The following is an 18,882-nucleotide window of genomic DNA, read 5'->3' as shown; positions in this document are numbered from 1 at the left end:
TCCACTGTCCTCAAGGACCAAACGCTGAGAGGCTGGAGGGGCGGTCTGGGCTGGATGGCGCCACTGCTCTGGCTGCTGCGGCGGTGACCTCTCCCTGTGAGCCACAGCCCCCTGCACGGGTGAGGTCCAAAAGCACCAGCGATTTCCCTGCATCTGCCCGCGCCTCCCAGATTGACTTTGCGGGGTGCTGCGTGTTTTAGCTCCCGCGGTCCTTGGGGTCTGGGGACAGGGGAGGAGGTGTGCTTGAAACCCGGGCAAGCTGGCAAGACCAAAGGGCCATAGGGTTAGGGGACTGAAGAGGCAACGGGGACAAACTTTCTTTCCCTCGGAGCTTTTCCCAAAGCTAGGCTGGAAACCCAGAGCAGGGAAAGTCCCTGGCCGCTGCTCTCTGGGAAGGTGGCCTGAAGTTCAGGGATCTTTACAAGATAACAAGCAGGGCAGTGGGTGATGGGGCACCCTTGCTCACCAGAGCCATGGCCAGGGCAAGCAAGTGTCACTAGCTCCGAGTTAACATGGGACCCATCTGGGAGTCTGTTTGAATTGCCAAAAATGCACTGGATTTGCACCTCCTCCTATGAGGATACTGCGGGTATCTCCATGGAGGGTCCCGTATCACCAGGGAAGCAGCGAGGGACACGGGGTGGTGTGTCTTAAAATATCTGCGTAGACTTCAAGGCCTGTTTTGCAGCCAGGAAAAACCATGGCAGGGTTATTTGTTAGGGATCTGTTTGGTGCTAGGAATCGGGCCAGGCGTTTGGACAGGAATGAGTAAGGCGTGTGTATCAGTCCATCTGGGCTTGATTGTGCAGTGCTCACCAACAAGCCCCCTGGTCACAGTGGCTGAGAACAGTCGGGATTTACTGTCAGCAAAGTGAGGCCCGTCATGACCGGGCATTGGAGCAGTGCTCCTTGTACTTACTCTGGGCCCCGGGCCCCCAGGATCCACCATCTCTCACTGTGACTTGTTGGGTTGGTGATAAAAAGAAAGCACTATAAGATCTCCCACTTGAGAGCAGGACTCATTGGCCAGAACTAGCCACGTGCTCCACTCACCCTCAAGGGGCTGGGCAGTGAGACCCGACACTGTACCAGGAATCAGATAACAGAAACTGGGGGAACAGCCCTGAGGGCTCCAGAGTAAGACTTCCCAGGATTTCTCACGTTAGCGAGCAACAGACCAGTAGGTGGAAAATCATGTAAGGGCAACAGTATACTGAAGGCACTATGGGAGCACGCAGAAGGATGACTGACCCAGTCCTGGGAAGGCTTCCTGGAGGAGGGGACATGGGATGGTACTACAAGGGGGAGGATGTAAATTGGAAGGTAAGAACAAAGATGATGCCAAGCAGAAGGGACAGTCTGAGCAAAGGCCAGGTGGTCGGACACAGCATGGTGTTGATGCGGCTGAAAGTTGTTGGAACATGAGGGCAGAGGCCAGGTGGCAGGAGTTAGGGCTGCAGGAGCCTCCCACAGGGTGGCCGAGAAGCAGAAGGCAGCTGGGGTGCCCATGTGGCCCAGCGCGGTGCTGACTCCCTGCACGGCCCCGCGGGCTACCAGCACCCGCCCCGATGCACCACGCTCTTAGACTGGGGTTTCCACCTTGATACCCTGGGCTCCCCAAGCAGTGTTTCTATCATGGTTTCTGGGGGTTCATGAGCACCTGTGGAACTTGCTCACGTCCCTGTTCTAAGTGCCCCCTGGGCCTCCTAAAAGTGGGCTCTGGGGGTGGGCGCTCAAATATTAAACAAATGTCCATATGATTTGGCCCCATCTTTGTGTTACGATCATTTTCGAACTTGCACACGTGAGCACACACACACACAGCTAAAAAGATGATTGTCCAGATACCCACCACCTCCGTCCAACAGTTCCATCATTTTGCCGTATTAGTTAATGTGCACATGTGTGTGTGCATGTGTGTGCATGTGCACGTGTTTGGCTGAACCGTTCAAGAGTAAACCATTCGACACACCACAGTACTTAAAACCATGCCAGCGGCATCTCCGGAGAACAGAAGCGCGCTCCTCCTAACTCCAATGCCATTATCACACCGGAGAAAATGAACAATAACTGAATACTGCCTTACAGGCCACATTCGTATTTACCCAGTTCTCAAAACGTCTTTTTTAGCTTGTTGTATCTGGTCAGGGTCCAGTGGACTCCGAGGGATTCTTAGCAAGCTAGAGGCTGAGACTCCTGGCGGGGCCGGCCCAGCTGACAAGGGAGGGAGCTAACCAGCCACCGTTCCTTCCTGTGCTGTGTGCAATGTGAAGGAGGGCTTCCAGAAACCGCAGAAGTGGCATTCCTCCGATGGAGGGCTTTCACACACGGTGACAGGCTGTGGGACTCCCTCTAGCACTCCCTCTACCAATTTGCTCACCAGGCACAGGTGGCCTCCCGCTTGGGCTCCAGAGAAAGCAGCTGCTCTGGGGCCAGAAGGAGAGGGTGGTGAGGGGGCTGCACTTGGCCATCACAAGAGCCCTGGGAGCCTGGAGCTGCCACTGGGAGGTCTCCCTGGAGAAAAGCCACCATCCGTCCTCCCCAACCAGACCATCTGTGAGCACAGGGGCTCCGTCAGTGGCAAGCAAGGACCAGAGCCACATGCAACGGTGCAGTCAGCACATGGTCCCCAGCCCAGAAGTCACAGAGAGGAGCCCCAGGAGACTTGGCATTTTCAAGTCCCCAGTGAGGCCCAGGGTGCACAGCTGGATCCTTCCCCTCCTCCGTAGAGTGCTCTGGGAACGGGAGTCCATCTGTCCCAGGAGGGCATCCAACAGCCTGAAGAATGCCCTCCACTGCCTCTCACCAAATGCCCCCGGAGATAGTCAGCAGGAGGAAGAGATGCCCCTGGCCTGGGCGACCCAGATCCACCAACTGTCCAACACACTTTCCCTGCCCTTGAGGAGCTAACCTAACTTTTATATCAAGATGTGTCTCTGTGAGAACCCCGTGTCTGTGAGAGAATCGGCACTGGAGGGGACAGAAGTGACACATGGCAGGTCTGAGTTTTCACATACAGCCCCCTTGCTGGCCTGGACTGGAGAGCTGGGCCCAACGCTCAGAGGGCCTTCAGGCCAGTGGGACCTTAAGAGACCCAGAGTCAGGGGTCCCAGGCTTTGTCCTACCTCCAGCTGTGGCCACTTAGGTCAACAACACGGGTCCCCCAACAATAGCCCCTCACATCCTGAGTGCTTCCTCTGCGACCTCAGGGAGTTCTCACTAAAAACCCAGGGAACAAGAAAGGCTGCAATTATCCTCATTTACAATGACGGGGAAATCTCTAGGGATTTGGCCTGGTCCCAGCTCCTTCCATATCCATGTGCTGCCTCCTCTTTGCCAGGACTTCGTCCTCTGCTGTGCCCCTTCCTCTGTGTCCTGTTTTACAAACTTAAGGGAGAAAAACATGATTTGTCAATATAAGGATATAGAACTCCTTGGGATTGGAACTCTCTGGGTTTCCCTAGGTTTGGGTCCCCAGACCTGTCTTCCACAGTCATCCCCAAGTCCTGTGTGCAAGTGACCTCAAAGGGTCCCCAGAGCTGAAGACTGCCCAGACACTCACCTTCATAGCTCCACCAGAGGAGGAGGGGTGGGGGTGGGGGAAGGATGAGAGTGGGAAGAAGGGGGAAGGGAGAGGGAAGACAGGCAGAGGGGACTTCAGAAAGGTTGAGTGAGAAGGACAAGGCAGGGAGGAGGTCAGCCTGGGAAGGCTGAGAGAGCCCAGGGTAAATCTGGTCTAAGCCACATTTAGGCGATATTAACACACGGTGTCCAGGTGAGAGGCCATGTCGGTCTCTCTGACCCAGCCAGGGAATGCAGGGCTGTTTTCTGAAAGGGTTTGGCTAACAAAGGAAGACCACGAGGGAAGAGGGCTGGCTGTCTTCAGAAGAGGAGGAATTTTCAGAGGAAGATCTTGGCTCCTTCATCCTTAGACGAAAACCTTCTCTAACTCTGAGCTGCTCCATGGTGCCAGGGCCACATCCGATGGCGCTTCTGTGGGCATGTCCCAGCAAGAAAGCCCACTCACCTAGAGACAGGTAACCGGACTCCTGTGTACAAGGAGGTGGCACAGCAGGCCTCTAATCACCTTCCAATCTCTTAATCCTGTGACTCTGTCTAGAAAAGGAATCCAAACCCAGACAAGGGTGGAAGGGGCCCTGTTTAGGGAAATCCCAGATTGATGTTAATCCCCAAAGCACAGACCTTCCCACCACGCTTTGGCCCATTCGAGACTTGTGTTACAAATGTTCATGAAAACGAACAGTAGGAAAGAGCTCAGGATCCGAGGCCCTCCCCTGGCAGCTCAGCCCAGCTCAGCCCTCCGAGGGGTTGGGGGCCCCACACCCCCAACTCTGGCATGGAGCCTTCCAGCAGCTTCGGGTCCCTCCTCCTCCTCAGGTCGCAACCACATCACAGACTCTCAGGGCTCTCCTGAACCCTCTGGGATCACCAGGGGGCCTCCTGTCTATGCCAGTCCTTAAACCCCCAACATCAGATTCTCTTTGAAACTAGAGGCCGTGTGTGCAGTGTGGCAGCTTGTCACAATAGAACATTCTATCCATCACCAGCTTTCTGAGTTACGTTTTTCTTAGTGTGATTTCTGGATGAAAAGACCTGCCAACCAACTTGCGGAAAAACGAGTCCTGTCCACCACATGTAAATTAAATTTGAATCTGGTTTATTTGCAGAATTTTACTTAAACCAATTCTCATTTCTCCCTGTTTCTCATCATTATATAAAAACTCGTCCTTTGTACAAGCATGGAAAATGCTGAACAATGAGTAAGAAGTGAATATTGCACATTTAATGACCAAATAAGTTGTGGTTTTTAAAGGCCACACTAGACATGTGGGAAGGAAAGGGTAAAATACAATTAGGAAGTACTTGTTGCCCCATAAGTGGTTTTAAGCCATTGAAAGAAAAATAAATGGTAACCTTCAGTGCTCAGACACATTGCACCTGTACATTAAAAAATAGAAGTTACAATAAACAACATTCATTCCTGAAGTGATCTCATTACCCCCAAACAGGGTCAGTAGTTTAACTTTATTTTTCAAGTTATTCTCATCAGAAATCAGGAACCTGTCCGGCCTGGAGAAGGCATCGACTACAGCTTCTACAGGACAGTTGGTGGCTCTGTAAGGATCACCACGGCCCAGAGCAAGGCCAATTATGAGCACCTGGCTGTAAGCCAAGAACTTTATCCAGCTCAACCCAGATTCAAACGTAAGATCAGTCTGTTTCTTGTTTTAAAAAACAAGAAAAAAAGCAACATGTTTGTTTCCAACATCATACTCTGCATTTTGTTTAATAAGACAAAGTTAACTGGGCAGAAAAAAATTCAGCTACTACCTCAAAATGAGCCATAAACTTGGTCCAAAATGAAGAGCAGTTTTGAAGGATGGGTGCAAAGCCTTGGTAGAAGCCGATCATGCAGAGGCGAGACCAGTCTTTGGAAGGAAATGATGTTAAACCGAAGTCTGGCGTGTGAATTCGCCACGAACCGAATGTACCAGCCATGGGGCTGCTGAGAAGCGATGCCGTCCATGGCCCCTGGGGAAGGGACTGGGCTGCTGGGTCCTCGCTGCTGTGACTGACCCCCAGGGCACGGGCCGGGCGGAGGGCACAGAACGGAAGCGGACTCCCCAGACCCTGCAGGTGCACGCCACCGCTGATTTGTACCCTTGGAGCCTCATGTGTCTCGAGTCCTGACCCTGCTACTCACAGACACAGCCCTTCTGGAGTACCACGGGCTAACTTGGGCACTTTTCCCAAAGAGCGGCCCTGTTAGATGTTGGGGGTTAGAGGGCCAACAGAAGGCACTGAGCATTTAGCCTGAAGACCAAGAGGTGGACGGGTGGGGTCAGAGGTGTGATGAGGTCTGGAAATGTTGGAAGATTTGTCTGAAGAATAGGCAAGCAGCCCCGGCCTGGCTTGCTTCAGCCCAACCGTTACCAGTGTTATCAGGCCGGTTTTGGCACAACATCAAGCAGAACTAGAGAGAGCTGGCCACTGGCCACCTGGGCTTGCCCACGAGGGGCGGGGCTACTGGGCGGGGTGCGGGGGGGGAGGGCAAGAGGGGGGGTCAGGCGGGGAGGCTGGAGAAGCGCTGGGGATCCCTGCTGAATGAGAAGTGGGACCAGATGAGCTTAAACGTCCCTTTGCCCTAATGTGACTTTAAAAGTCACAATTCTATAGCATTTGCTTCCTGCTCCCAGAGAAGTCATTAACCTCAGTATGAGAATTCCAGTACAAAACTGTGTATCACCTTCACTCAAAAGGAAGAAGGGGCATGAACACACTGCTTCGGACAGCGTGGACACGCTGACTTCAGGAACCGACCGGGAAGAATGGGGTTGGCACCTGGTTCAGGTGAGATTAGGCCACTCCAGGGGTTTGCCTCAGAGCTGAACGACTCCGGCAACCCCAGGAAGCAGATGTGACTGAGCCCCAAATAGATGATGAGGTTCTCTGCATGCCCAGGAGCTTGGGGAACATGCTGGGCAGGTCCCGGCTCCTCCGTCAGGCTGAGCAGACACAGCAGCACAACCTCCTGTCCTCAGCGTCTGGACATCCCGGCTTCCCGCCGTGTTCACTCGTCACGGCTAGGCGCGGGAGCCAGGAGTGGGGAGACCGAGGGTGCCTCTCTGACCATCCTGTGTGTGCTGCAAAGCGCGGGGGACAGGGGGCAGCAGCAGGGCAGGTGCCTGTCATCAGCCAGGAAGCTGCCAGATGTCCCTATCTGAAGCAGGTGGCGCCGGGGCAGGTGGGGGCGGCCTGGGTCTGGCAGGATCTCGACAGCCGTGCACAGCACGGGAACCATCTCTGAAACGGACCCTGCGCGCTCGGGAGGCCTACTACTTTGGCAGCAAAGGCGCGTCAGCCCCGAAAGCCAAGCGGGAGGCTGGTCTATTCTGCGCCAGGAGGCCACAGCAGCATTGCCACCTTCTGACCTATCTGTCTTCAAAACACTTTCTCGGCCCAGAGCCGCTCCGAGGAAGCTCCTTGGCGAGCCGAGCTTCCACTGTTGCTAAGCCTGCAAGAGTCTGGGAGGAGGCACTTTCATGGACCATCTCTGATATCAAGTTCCAGTGTCAGATAAAACAGAGGACATCGGGCATAAAAGTGCATCAACTGTAACTGAAATACTTGACAAGACAGTGTGAGGTCCCTAAAATTCATATTCTTGCCAGCTACAACCAGAGATTGATTTTATTTTGTGTAATTTTTACAGCCCAACCACATTATAAATATTACAAACCTTCAAAAATTAATAGGTTAATCATAATTTTCTTTAAAATGTACATACTGTCACTCAAAATTTTCACATTCTAGGGTATCAATAATTACAGCTTCCTCAGAGAAAAGAGCACAAGAAGCCCCTCCTATCATAAAATCTGTGTTGCCAAATCGGCCGTGGAACTATTCTCAGCCTCTAACCCTTTCCGACACAGCACCGGGAAGCTGCCTGATGTTGAAAATGGAGACACGCAAAAGCCAGGCCAGCTCTGTGACGTGCCCCTCTGAGACAGCCAGCCTGTGACCTACACACGGGGACTGTCTCTATCTGTGGGGCAGAAGTGCTCTGTCCGACTGGAGAAGTCTGAAATGAGGAACAGCTCCTGCACACTTCCACATGTTGGGGGAAGCAGGCTAAGGACATCTGAAAAGAGATTATCACTCCGTTAACCTAGATCCCTACCCCCTGCTAAGAGCTCTCAGTTCAGGTATTTTTAGGTAAATAACCTTGGGTTATAAGTAACCCATGAACAGAAGGCCTATTATGCAAGCTGAACAAACAAAATCAATTCTGAGCCAAGAGAATTAGGAAGACAAAAGTCAAACTGTTCATTCCAGGGGGGAAATGACGGGCGCAAGAAGCTGGCGACAGAACAAGGCCACGCTACAGACAGGCGTTGGTAATGAGTGAACTGTTACCAACAACAGAAGGCACAGGCTACGGGGAAAAGCAAGTTTCCACGGACAAGTGCTTCAGCAGGTGTGCGAACTTCATCTGAGTTTAAATGTGGATGAAGAAACACACAGGGACCAGAGTGTCAAGTTCTGACTCCGTCCCTCTCTCTAGAGAGCAAGGCCTTCCGATTTCAAGCCCGGTGTCTAACAAGAGTTGTGAAGTCTGATGTCTACAGGGACAGAGGAAGTAACGTGAAACAGGGAATGCGCTGGGGAAGGCTCCACAGGGATCACGTCTACAGTGAGCACACTCTCTCCCCCAGGAGAGTCACACAAAACACGCAGCCACTGTGCCACCTCAGTTGGCGGGGACCTCTCCTTCCCCACGAGGACCATGGCTAGATGGAAACGGACTTGTCACCATCTCTACTGTCCACTACAATCAGGATCAAGTGGCCTCATTTCAGATGATGACTCACTTTAATTCGGCGTTCTCTCCATTCTGAGGGAAGTCCTACTTGTAAGCTGGTGTATAACTCCCCATGGGAGAAATGCAGAAATTTTCAAAGCTTCTTTTACACCGAAGGAGCAAAAATGGGATTCAAAAGTGAGGGTTCTACATGATTCCCAAAGCAGTGAGATCTGGCACAGCAGTCTTGAGATTTAAATAAAACAAGGAAGACAGAAATGGAGACACAAGAGCCCCGTGCGGGCTCCTGGGAGGTGACTGGGGATCCAGCCACCGAGAGTGGTTCTGTGCCCAAGTGGGACTCGGGAAGTTTCTCCTGTCGGGTGAACATCAACACTAAAAGGGCCCCAGGAGGTTTCAAGAATGAAGAAAACACACACACACACACACACACACACACACACACACACGGGTGCATGCACAACAGAAGTATCTAGTGCCTCCCGACTTGCATCTCAGTCAACTAACTCATGGGCCAAACAGAGCTCTGCAGTGAGACTGAGCGAAGTTACTTGTGCAACAGCGAAGTTAAATGTAAACATAAACAGCAACTGGGTTTCTTAAGATACTCGATGTTACTATCGTATGTTGTCCAAGTAATGCACTTCCGGATAGAGACCGTTAACGAGGAGAGCCAGGAAGCTTTTCCCATCTTGAAGGCAATGGCCAGGATGTTTTATAAATTGCGCAGCCTGTGAGATCTGATCTTGGTAGTCAACATACTGCTTGCTTGATGGCAAGGACTCAAGTGCGGTCAGAGCCTAAAAGACACAAGAGGGTTAACCGCATAGACACATGTTAACGTGACTCCCACAGGGGCAGCACACGTGCCATTACCTGGTACAACTGTGAGCCCCCAGAAGGCCTACGGAACTACAGTAGAATACCAGAGGCAGGCACCGACTAACCACGGTGGAAGGAAGCCAGCGATTCAAGTATGTCTGGCTTCAGCCACCTTCCACCACATCCAGCCCTCCTTCCTCCTGGCCTGTGCTGTCTCCCAACCGTTCGCCACAGAGAGCCCCTGCGGCAGGCAGGCTGGCTGGCTCCTGCCTCATCCTCCTTCACTGGGGTGTAAGCAGAGACCTCCCCACCAGACCACCTGCTGCCTCTCCTCCTTCCCAGAGTCTGAACCAGAAATCCCAGGGGCCAATGGCCTGTGCAATGTTTGATTTGCCGTTGGGTTTGCTCTTAGGTTGTAAAATCATGTCATATTAAATGAGCTGTATGAAATTAAAAAGAAACGAGCGTCTAAGTGCTATAGAGGATAAACAATAAGGTGGTTCTATCGGTCAACAGAGCACAGATCAAGTTCCTCCGCCTGCCAGAAACAGTGCAGGTGCTCCCATGCCCCTCTTTACATTTCTTAATCCCATAATTTTAACATTTCTTTCCTTCATAGTGGGAGAAGAGAAAAAGACTGTATTTGGAGAAAACAAAATCGGAACAATATACACGTACCCCCACCCCCAGAATGCTGACTGTGGCCATAAAGATAGCTGTGCCCCCCGCCTCAGCTATACGGACCGCTGCGCCAGAAAACAGAGATTAGACGGTGGAATTTGCTTGGCTCAGTCAACAAGGTGGGAGAAGATTTCGAGGATGGTAAATGAACGGGCAGCTTAGAAATAAATGGCCAGGGGGTCCTAGAGTAGAAAAGAAACTGGAGAGATTTAGGTACCAACCGAACTGCTGTGTGAAGAGTTCAACCTAAGAACAGGGATCAGCGGGGACAGGCGGCAGTCGTGGCTCTAACGGCATGCCCGCAGACAGGCAAGGCCCGCAGACAGGCAAGGCCCTCGGGAGATCACCCGCCCACCTGCGGCGGTTCAGCCTGGCTCACAGACCGGCTTTAGGAACTCAGATAGCAGTTGGGTCAGTCCAGGTAGTGCATAGACCTGTTATTATAGACCGAGACGCCTGTGAAGCCGCAGCTGACTGGACGGCTGGACGCCTGCTCTCAGGAGTTAAGTCGTCACCCAGCACCTGGCTAGCTCGGACACCGCAAGGCCGCAGACGAGGGGCTGGGGGTCCAGGTACTTACTGTTGCCCCAGAGGCCTGCAGAGCGCAAAGGGGGTGAGACGGAGCCACCGAATGAGCCCCAGCCCAGCACTCACAAGTTAGTGCGCCCGCCCCTCTCTGCTCCCCTTCCCTATCACACAACCAGGAAATTGTCCCTATTGTCCAGCTGGTTACAAGGTTCTAGCAAGTGAGCAAACACTTACACCAGGGCCTGCCACGCATTGAAGACTCAAGAATGCAAGCCATTGTTTTATCTGAGGCACCTCTGTATGCACTCCGCCAGCCCGTTTCCAAGTCAAAACAGTTAAGGGAATGGGACCACTGGCTTGGGGCCGTTGGTGGTTTTAGAATAAACTATCATCACAGCTGCCATTCTGTCCCTGTTTGGTCCTTCTAACAGTAGCTAGCCGTGGTCAGCCTCCAGACTCACAGAACAGGACCTGCTTCCTTGGTTCTCAGTGAAAGCTCAGGTAACCTCAGTCTCCACTGTGGCCCCAGCTTCTGTGCCAGTGCCCAGCCCCCACCAAGTGGCCGGTGAGCACAGCCATATTCATCAGAACCCAATCGGATCCCGGACCAGCTTGTCTGCCCACAGCCTTGCTTCTGCTAGGGCGGCAGAGACGGTGCTCGCGGCAAGCGCCTACAAAGGTGGTTTAAAACCTGAGGCAGGCACATGCAGTAACCATTTCCCAGCAGGCAAAGCACACCAAAGAGCTACACGGGGGAAAATCACATCCTCGTGCTGTTGTTATGTGTAAAGACCAGCACTGCCACCTCCCCGCCTCCTGGGCAGGCCGGCTGAAGGACTCCTACCCCGGAGCTGAAAGCTGTTTTTACTGACCTGCTGAGCTTTTGGGGTCAGATGTAATTCCGTGCCAGGCTTCAAACGGATCTGATCCTCCGAAGGAACCTGAACCGAAAGGAAGGCGGCCATGCCTCGAGCAACCACTCGGAACCTTAGGTGTCAGGGAGAAGTCAGAAGTAAATGACTATTAAAGGAAATATTTTACAAATAAATACATTTTCTCTTTAAAAACAAGATAAACACATTTCAGACCTAATGTTGTTATTAGCCTTTGCAGGCAAATCCTAAAAAAGATCAAGAAGGAACATTAATTTTCCTTCCATTATCACTGCCCAACAAGGTAAGCAACACTCAGACTCAAGAAGAATAGTGCTGCAAGCATGTAGAAATAACTGGAACTCTCAGATGTTGCTGGTGTGAATGTGAGAGATGGGGTAGGAAAATAGGTTTAGGCAGTTGCTCAGTGACAGAGTGACCATATGACCCAGCAATTCCACCCCTGGGCATATGCCCAAAAGAACAGAAAACAGGTGTTCTAATAAACATCTGTAAACGAATTTCACAGTGACACTATTTACAACAGCCAAAAATGTAAACAACCCAAATGCCTATCAACTGATGAATCGATAAACAAAATGTGGGACATCACACAGCGGAATATTACTCAGCCATTAAAAGGAGTGGGGTACAGTTACATGATAAAACACAGGTGAGTCTTGAAACTTCATGCTAAGTCACAGAAGCCAGACACGAGGTCACATACTATATGATTCCATTTATATGAAATGTCCAGAGTAGATTCAATAAAGTCGGCAAGTCAACTAGTGGCTATCAGAGATGCAGGGGACAGGGGTCTAGAGAGTAACTATTTCAAGGGTGTAAGATTTCCTGTTGGAGTGACAGAAACATTCTAGGAAGAGACAATGGTGACGGCTGCAACACCATGTATGTACTAAATGCTACTGAATTGCACATTTTAAAAGAGTTGCCATCATAAATTTTATGTTACCTATAGTCTACCACAATTTTTTTTAAAGATTTTATTTATTTATTTGACAGACAGATCACAAGTAGGCAGAGAGAGAGGAGGAAGCAGGCTCCCCGCCGAGCAGAGAGCCCGATGTGGGGCTCGATTCCAGGACTCTGGGATCATGACCTGAGCCGAAGGCAGAGGCTTTAACCCGCTGAGCCACCCAGGCGCCCCAGAAATCACAAAGTCCTGCTAAATTCTATCACAAACAAAGAGACATGGCGTCAACATGGCGGATTGAACTGAGTGATTCCCAAAGTTGCAACAAGAGGATGGGCTATTCCGTAAGAATGCGGACAAGAGAATCCTAAGAGAATTCTTTTCAACACTGATAAGGGCTTGGAAAGAAAACCATTATGCAAATAAGTGAGATAAAAGGGAGGCGAGTGGCAGATTCTTTCATGCTCCGGAATTTCTTAGCAACAAAAACTTAGACTTGTTTCTCATTATTTACCCTTCTTATCAGTTAACTTCAACTCATCCTGACTTACAGTTCTAGGAGACTGAGTGCCTCATGGGGCCTGGGGGACCTGACAAAGTATGCAGTGAGGAAGCTAACTGGGGTATTTTACCTAACCTTGCACACCCTCACTAGCTCAAAATCAGGCCGAAATCACAGTGTGGTCAGGTTATAAAGTCAAAACATGACAAGAGATACGACTAAGAAAACATTTTTTAGATGTGAAAACAAAGTTGTTTTAAAATGAGAAAAAAATAAAAACGTTTTAAAAAAGTATAAAAATGTAATCAGGTGCTGATTTTTCCCCTCTTAATCTATGGGGGAACCCTAGCCCTTAAAAGTCAAAAAACCTACTGAATCATCACAATCCCTGAGCAGGACCAAATGCCGAGGCCCATTTCGAAGAGCGGTGGCAGCTACCTCCTTACCTGTTAGACAGGGGCGACTTCCGGCCCAGCCCAATTGCCCCCAGAATCCCAGAGCCGAGCCTCTCCTCAGCCAGCAGGCTCAGTCTGCTCTGAAGCATGAGCAGAACTCGAACGACCGATTCTGTCAAGACCGAATCACACTGCTCCGTCTGCATCAGCGAGAGCTGCAGGACTTGGTGCCACCACAGAAATAGCTTGGCCTCTTCCTGCGCGGAGCTGCGGGGCAGGAGGAGGGCCCGGAGGAAAACAAAATTAGAAGTGCAGTCTTTCTATTTAACTGAAAGTCCACATTTGAATTTTAAGTATCGGGCACACTCAGTACTTTAAAAGGCTGGGCTAACAGGTAATAATACAGTGAGTATGACATACAGTTATAGGCTACGAACCTCGGATACACCTGTTCCAACCACTTGCTTAAGATGAGCAGCACTTTCATTTCGTTCCTTAGCGTCTGCTCGCTGTTTAAACACTGAAGCAAGTAGACATACAGAGTCAGGTAACTGCCGAGGGACAGGCACTCCTGCAGAAATTCTTCTATGGTGAGCTCAGGAACTTGAAGGGACACTAGAATGGGGCCCCATCCTAAATTCTGATTGAGGGAACCTAAGAAAAGAACACCAAGAAAAGACAGCAAGATTAAAACAGGAATCAAATTAATTAACTGCTGTCATGAGTCTTTTCGCTTTAGGCTTCATGTCAAGCCCACAGAGGGCCCCGGAGGCCACCCAAGGGAAGCGCAGCAGCAGCTTACATGGGAAAGTCCCCGTGTTGAGGGCCAGTGCCCCCACTAGCCACTGCAGAGGGCCAAAATCAGAACTCCGTGTTCTCAGAGTCACCCTTCTTGTCCTTTTATGGTCATTAAAATTGCAGGTAGACACTGCCTGTCCAGTCATCTAAGACTCTTAACTTCATCTAATACCTTTTAAGTATGTTATGAAAATTTACGCTTTTCCAAGGAAAATTATTATTCTATCCTACTGAAGTAATTCCGCTTTTCCAAAGCTTTGTTGAACTCATCCCTCAATGGAAATCAATTGAAAAAAAATTTTTTTTATTTTAGTAGCATGAAGGAATTTGAAGCAAGAGTGTTATCCTAATGGTTCTCAAGTCTTTGAGGGGAATGACAGTGGGGAGATGGTGACATGCACAGCACCTTCCACAGGGGGACATGGGGATAGGTCATGGGTTTGCCAAGAAAGGGCAGGGGTGGGTTATGGGCACCTCAGCATCCTTGCTCTAACACCCTTCTTTCTCTCCCACTGTGTGCACAATCATGTGTCAGGGTAGGAGTTGAGCTGTGCTAATCCGAGCCATTCTTCTTAACCAAACCACATTGTTTCCAGAATCAGAGTTTAGGGGGAGGTTAGGGAATAAGAAAGATTTTTTAAAGGCAGGGGTGGGGTGGGGATTGAACTCTTTGTTATAGTTTAAAAGATGTGACAAAAAGCAATAAAAGACTTACATGAAAACTCATTTTAACAAATGACAAAAATAGAGAAAAAGAACACGGCGGGTCTTAATATAAAGATTCTAGTTTATAGCATTTGAAAAGCGTGGCCAGGCCTATGGCTTACACAATGTGCCCACCATAAATGGGCTGGTCTGACGTCCCAAACCACCGTAAAGTGAACTAGGGGTTCCCTCCACGGAACCATGGTTGTACCGACAGACATGGGCCATAGGTTCCCACGCTAACCGCAGATCTTTGCAAACAAAACAAAATACAGTATACTCAAGTATTAGCTACTTTAACAAGGAAATCTGTGTGCCGCTATCACCCACAGGGGTAGTGGTCAGGAAAGGTACCTCCTTCTGACAAAGCTTTGCTCTCCCCTGGAAAGGACCCACCGAAAGAGAGCTTCGTACCTTCTTTGAAGTAGGCAGTGATGCAGGCTTCCGTGGTCTCCGCCATGTGGCGGACGGAAGCCAGGCTCTGACAGGCTGCTGTCAGGAGGGGCAGGACCACCAGCCCGTGCACTTTCTGCCCAATCCAGGTCCGGACACTGCCCCGGAGGAACTCTGCCGTTGGAATAGTCGCATTATTCATCATCATTAGGACTTCCATGAAGAGGCTGCTGAGGGCCATGTGTCGGGTCTGGCTGTCCATGTCTGCAGGGGAACACAGACACACCATGAGAGGCCGCCGGAACACCAGCATGACTGTGAGCAGCCTCGGCTGCACGCCAGGCACCTTTTACAATTCCGCTAGCTGAACCCGAGAACCAAAGCAGATGCTCTGCAAGGTGCTTCGCTGTTACGGTTGGGATGCAGCACATGAGTACTTCACACGGGCACAGCAGGAACCACCGAGAGACCCTTGGGTATAGCAAGTGGCAGAGCAAGACTTTAATAAAGAGACATTATCCAGCCGGCATGGAAGACAAAATTATTTATCAGAACATGCTTACTCAGACTTTAGCTTCCAAACTTTGCTCATCTGGAAAACCAAGTACACAGATTCCAGAAGTCACGTGATAAACTTAACTAGAAAAAAATACCTCCACACTCACCACTACCAAAGCTGTTGATACTCTGGTGTGATTTACAAGGAAGAGAGGTTATTACTAAAAACAAAATATTAAAGTAAAGAAAAGAAACACCTTTAAACCTTCTTAAAAGAGCTCCTAACTTAATCAGCTCTTATTTCTTTGTTTTTTAAATAAGTGGACAGATTGAAATTTTAAATGGGTCTTTCAAAAAAAAAAAAAAAACAAAAAACAGAGATGAAAAGAACACAGTGTGTAAGAAAAAGCAAGTTCACTGTACAAGACACCGCAAATGAGCAGGTTAAGGAGGTGGATTCCTTCCTCACAACCCAAAACAAAAACCTTGTTCACCAGGTGTTTGTGGAGAAAACTATTCAAAGGGCTATAGTTTTTGCCCAACTATTTCTAACTCTTCTTGAGCTAGGTAAAAATTTTTAATGGAAAGAAGTAGGGCTTTGTCACAAGGCTTCCGTATTCATGTCAGTGAGAGCAGGGGGAGTCTGGGCCTTACCACAGCTATCAAATCAAACTCACCCACCTGCAAGTGTTAAATAAACCCCAAGGTAATGTTATTATAAGACCTACTAATGATCAAGCAAGGACTTCAGAAACCAAAGTTCTAGATGAAAGTTCAACAACGTTATGTGTTTAAGTGTGTATGGCATCACGCATTGCCATGGGAACTGGCATTCTTCTCTAAGACCTTATCTCTGAATTTCAGCTCAAAAGCAATTGTAATTTTAATGTGCCTTTTAAGATGACTCATAGGAACAAAAAACTTACACAGTAAGCCTCCCAATAGATTCTACCCTCTCCTCTCCCTATGCATCAACAACACAGCCAACAAACATTCTCTTAAAAACCAGATCTGCTCCCGTAACTCTTCTGAGAAAGATCTTCTAGAACGACCTCCTCTCCTGTACTTGGCCAGCCATTATCTGACCTTCACAGCCTAAACACATTTAATCAATTCTAAAACCGTTTCTCTGGTATCACCTGCTAATCTTTTTTTTTTTTTAACATTGACTGGGTGTTACTAGCTAGAGGGGCTGATGCTAAAAGGTCGAGTGCACTGTCTCATCCCAGGCTTACAATACCCATATGAAACAGGCAGTACGACTATTATCCCCATTCTGCAGAGGAAGTTATACAATTTGTACTATCACACAGTCAGCGGGTGGAAAACCCAGGCAGCCGGGTTCCAGACTCTGCTTTTAATACCATATTATATGCCATTCTATACTGCACGTATGTTTAAGACATTTCAACCAATTATTTACCAGTTCCAACCAGCTCAGACAGTGACCCCAGCTTTCAAATGCTATGCTTCCCTCAATACCGCAGTTGCCTAGGGGCGCCTGGGTGGCTCAGTGGGTTAAGCCGCTGCCTTCGGCTCGGGTCGTGATCTCAGGATCCTGGGATCGGGCTCTCTGCTCAGCAGGGAGCCTGCTTCTCTCTCTCTCTCTGCCTGCCTCTCCATCTACTTGTGATTTCTCTCTGTCAAATAAATAAATAAAATCTTTAAAAAAAAAAATACTGCAGTTGCCTATTTTCAAACGGTATTTAAGTAAACACTAGAATGTCTGTGAGATCCATCCACGTGGTGGCAGATTTTCACTGCTGTATTCTATTATATAAATATATTACAACAATTCATCTACTGAACACATGGGTTGTTTCCGGTTTCCCTACTCAGATGCAGAGCTACAGAAACTGTTCACATCTCCCAGGGTACAGGTGAATTTCTTTTGGAATATTCCAAGGGGCAGAATTCTGAGACACAGGATGCACAAACTATCAGATGATGGATGCCAAGTTTTAAAAATGGTTGTACCAGGGCGCCTGGGTGGCTCAGTGTGTTAAAGCCTCTGCCTTCCACTCGAGTCATGATCCCAGTGTCCTGGGATCAAGCCCCGCATCGGGCTCTCTGTTCAGCAGGGAGCCTGCTTCCCTTCCTCTCTCTGCCTATCTCTCTGCCTACTTGTGATCTGTCAAATAAATAAATTTTTTTAAAAAATTATAAATAAATAAAAAAAATTGGTTGTACCAGGTCCTCTGTGGCCAGCAGTACATGAGTTCCACTGACCATGTACTCACCAACCTGGTATCAAAACCTTAACTGTACTCATTCTGGTGGATGCGTCATCACCTGTCACTAAAAGTTGAATCTGCATTTCCCTGGTGATGAACATGGTTAGCACCTTTCCGTAGATATACCGTTCATTTGGATAATCTCTTTCGTAAAATGTCAACTCAAGGGACTTGTTCATTTGTTCTACTGGGTTGTCTTCTTCTTCCTTCTTTCATCCAGTGTGATCATTTTAGTCACTCATATTTAATGTAATTCCTGATGTAACTGGGTCTAAATCTACAACCTTACAATATACTTTCCATTCATTCCTCCAATTCCACATCCCTTTTTTGATCTTTAGTTCATTATTTCTTATTCCTTTTTTCCTCCTCTGGTCTGGAAGCTGAACACATTCCAACATTCTTCGAGTGGTTGCCTGACCAACTGCACGTGCACTCTTGACTTTCCAAAGTCTGAATGTTAACCAGCTCCAAGACGGTGCCAGGGCTCTGTAACACTCTGACTCCCACCGGCTCTCTCCCTGCTGGTGTCTTAACCCTGGAAGGCATTACTATTACTACTGCTTTAGACAGTCAACGTTTCATGTATACACGCTTATTTGCCATTTTCACTGATCTTCACACTCACTCCCTTCCTATGTATATTCTCTGGATTATTCTCTCTCTCCTTCCACAGTCTTTGGTTGTATTTTGCTGTTCTTTTTATAACTTCTTAAGCTGGATTCTTATCTTAGTAACCTTCATCTTTTCACAATTTTAATATACGCATCGAAGGCCAAGAAACTAAGTCCCACTTTAGCCACACCCCACAGTTTGGATGCATTCTGGTTTTTTATCCAGTTCTAAATCTTCTAAATTTCTATTATGATCGTTTCTTTGCTCATCAGTCTGCTTCTTAATTTCCAGGGTAGAGTTATAGTTTGTTATTGATTCCTAAATTCGCTGCACTGTGGTTAGAAAGTGTGAGGTCTGTCGCTCACTGGTCCTTTGGGATTGGTGGAGACTGCCTCCAAGCTGATGGAGGGTGAGGCTCCTTAGCCATTCTGTGGGGGACTCACACCGTGTGAACTCTCACCACGTGAATTCTGCAGGTACGGGGCACACAAATCCTTGTCCACGTGCACACAAGACCCAGCAAGGCCCTTCAGACTTCCTACAGCCTGATTCTCCTTCAAC

General features: G+C 49.0%; 1 protein-coding gene across 3 annotated transcripts in view; it reads right to left on the bottom strand.

The window, feature by feature from the left end:
* Positions 1–4,657: 4,657 nt before the first annotated feature.
* EPG5 (ectopic P-granules autophagy protein 5 homolog) overlaps positions 4,658–18,882 on the bottom strand; it is a 107,280-nt gene continuing 93,055 nt past the window's right edge. Inside the window, exons 35-39 of one of the 3 annotated variants that reach the window (XM_044243061.1) lie at positions 14,996–15,238; positions 13,516–13,732; positions 13,130–13,345; positions 11,248–11,362; positions 4,658–9,144 (exon numbers count right to left, since the gene is read on the bottom strand). In XM_044243061.1, coding sequence (XP_044098996.1) covers positions 8,962–9,144; positions 11,248–11,362; positions 13,130–13,345; positions 13,516–13,732; positions 14,996–15,238 — 974 coding nt within the window. In that variant the 3' untranslated portion in view covers positions 4,658–8,961. Of the gene's footprint in view, positions 9,145–11,247; positions 11,363–13,125; positions 13,346–13,515; positions 13,733–14,995; positions 15,239–18,882 lie in introns of those variants that run through there. The other 2 variants (XM_044243059.1, XM_044243060.1) reach the window with 2 other exon arrangements.

The sequence above is a fragment of the Neovison vison genome, chromosome 3 (genome assembly GCF_020171115.1).
Source record: "Neovison vison isolate M4711 chromosome 3, ASM_NN_V1, whole genome shotgun sequence".
NCBI lineage: Eukaryota > Metazoa > Chordata > Mammalia > Carnivora > Mustelidae > Neogale > Neogale vison.
Note: the sequence above shows the minus strand (reverse complement) of the source record. Positions and strands in the feature narration are given on the sequence as shown.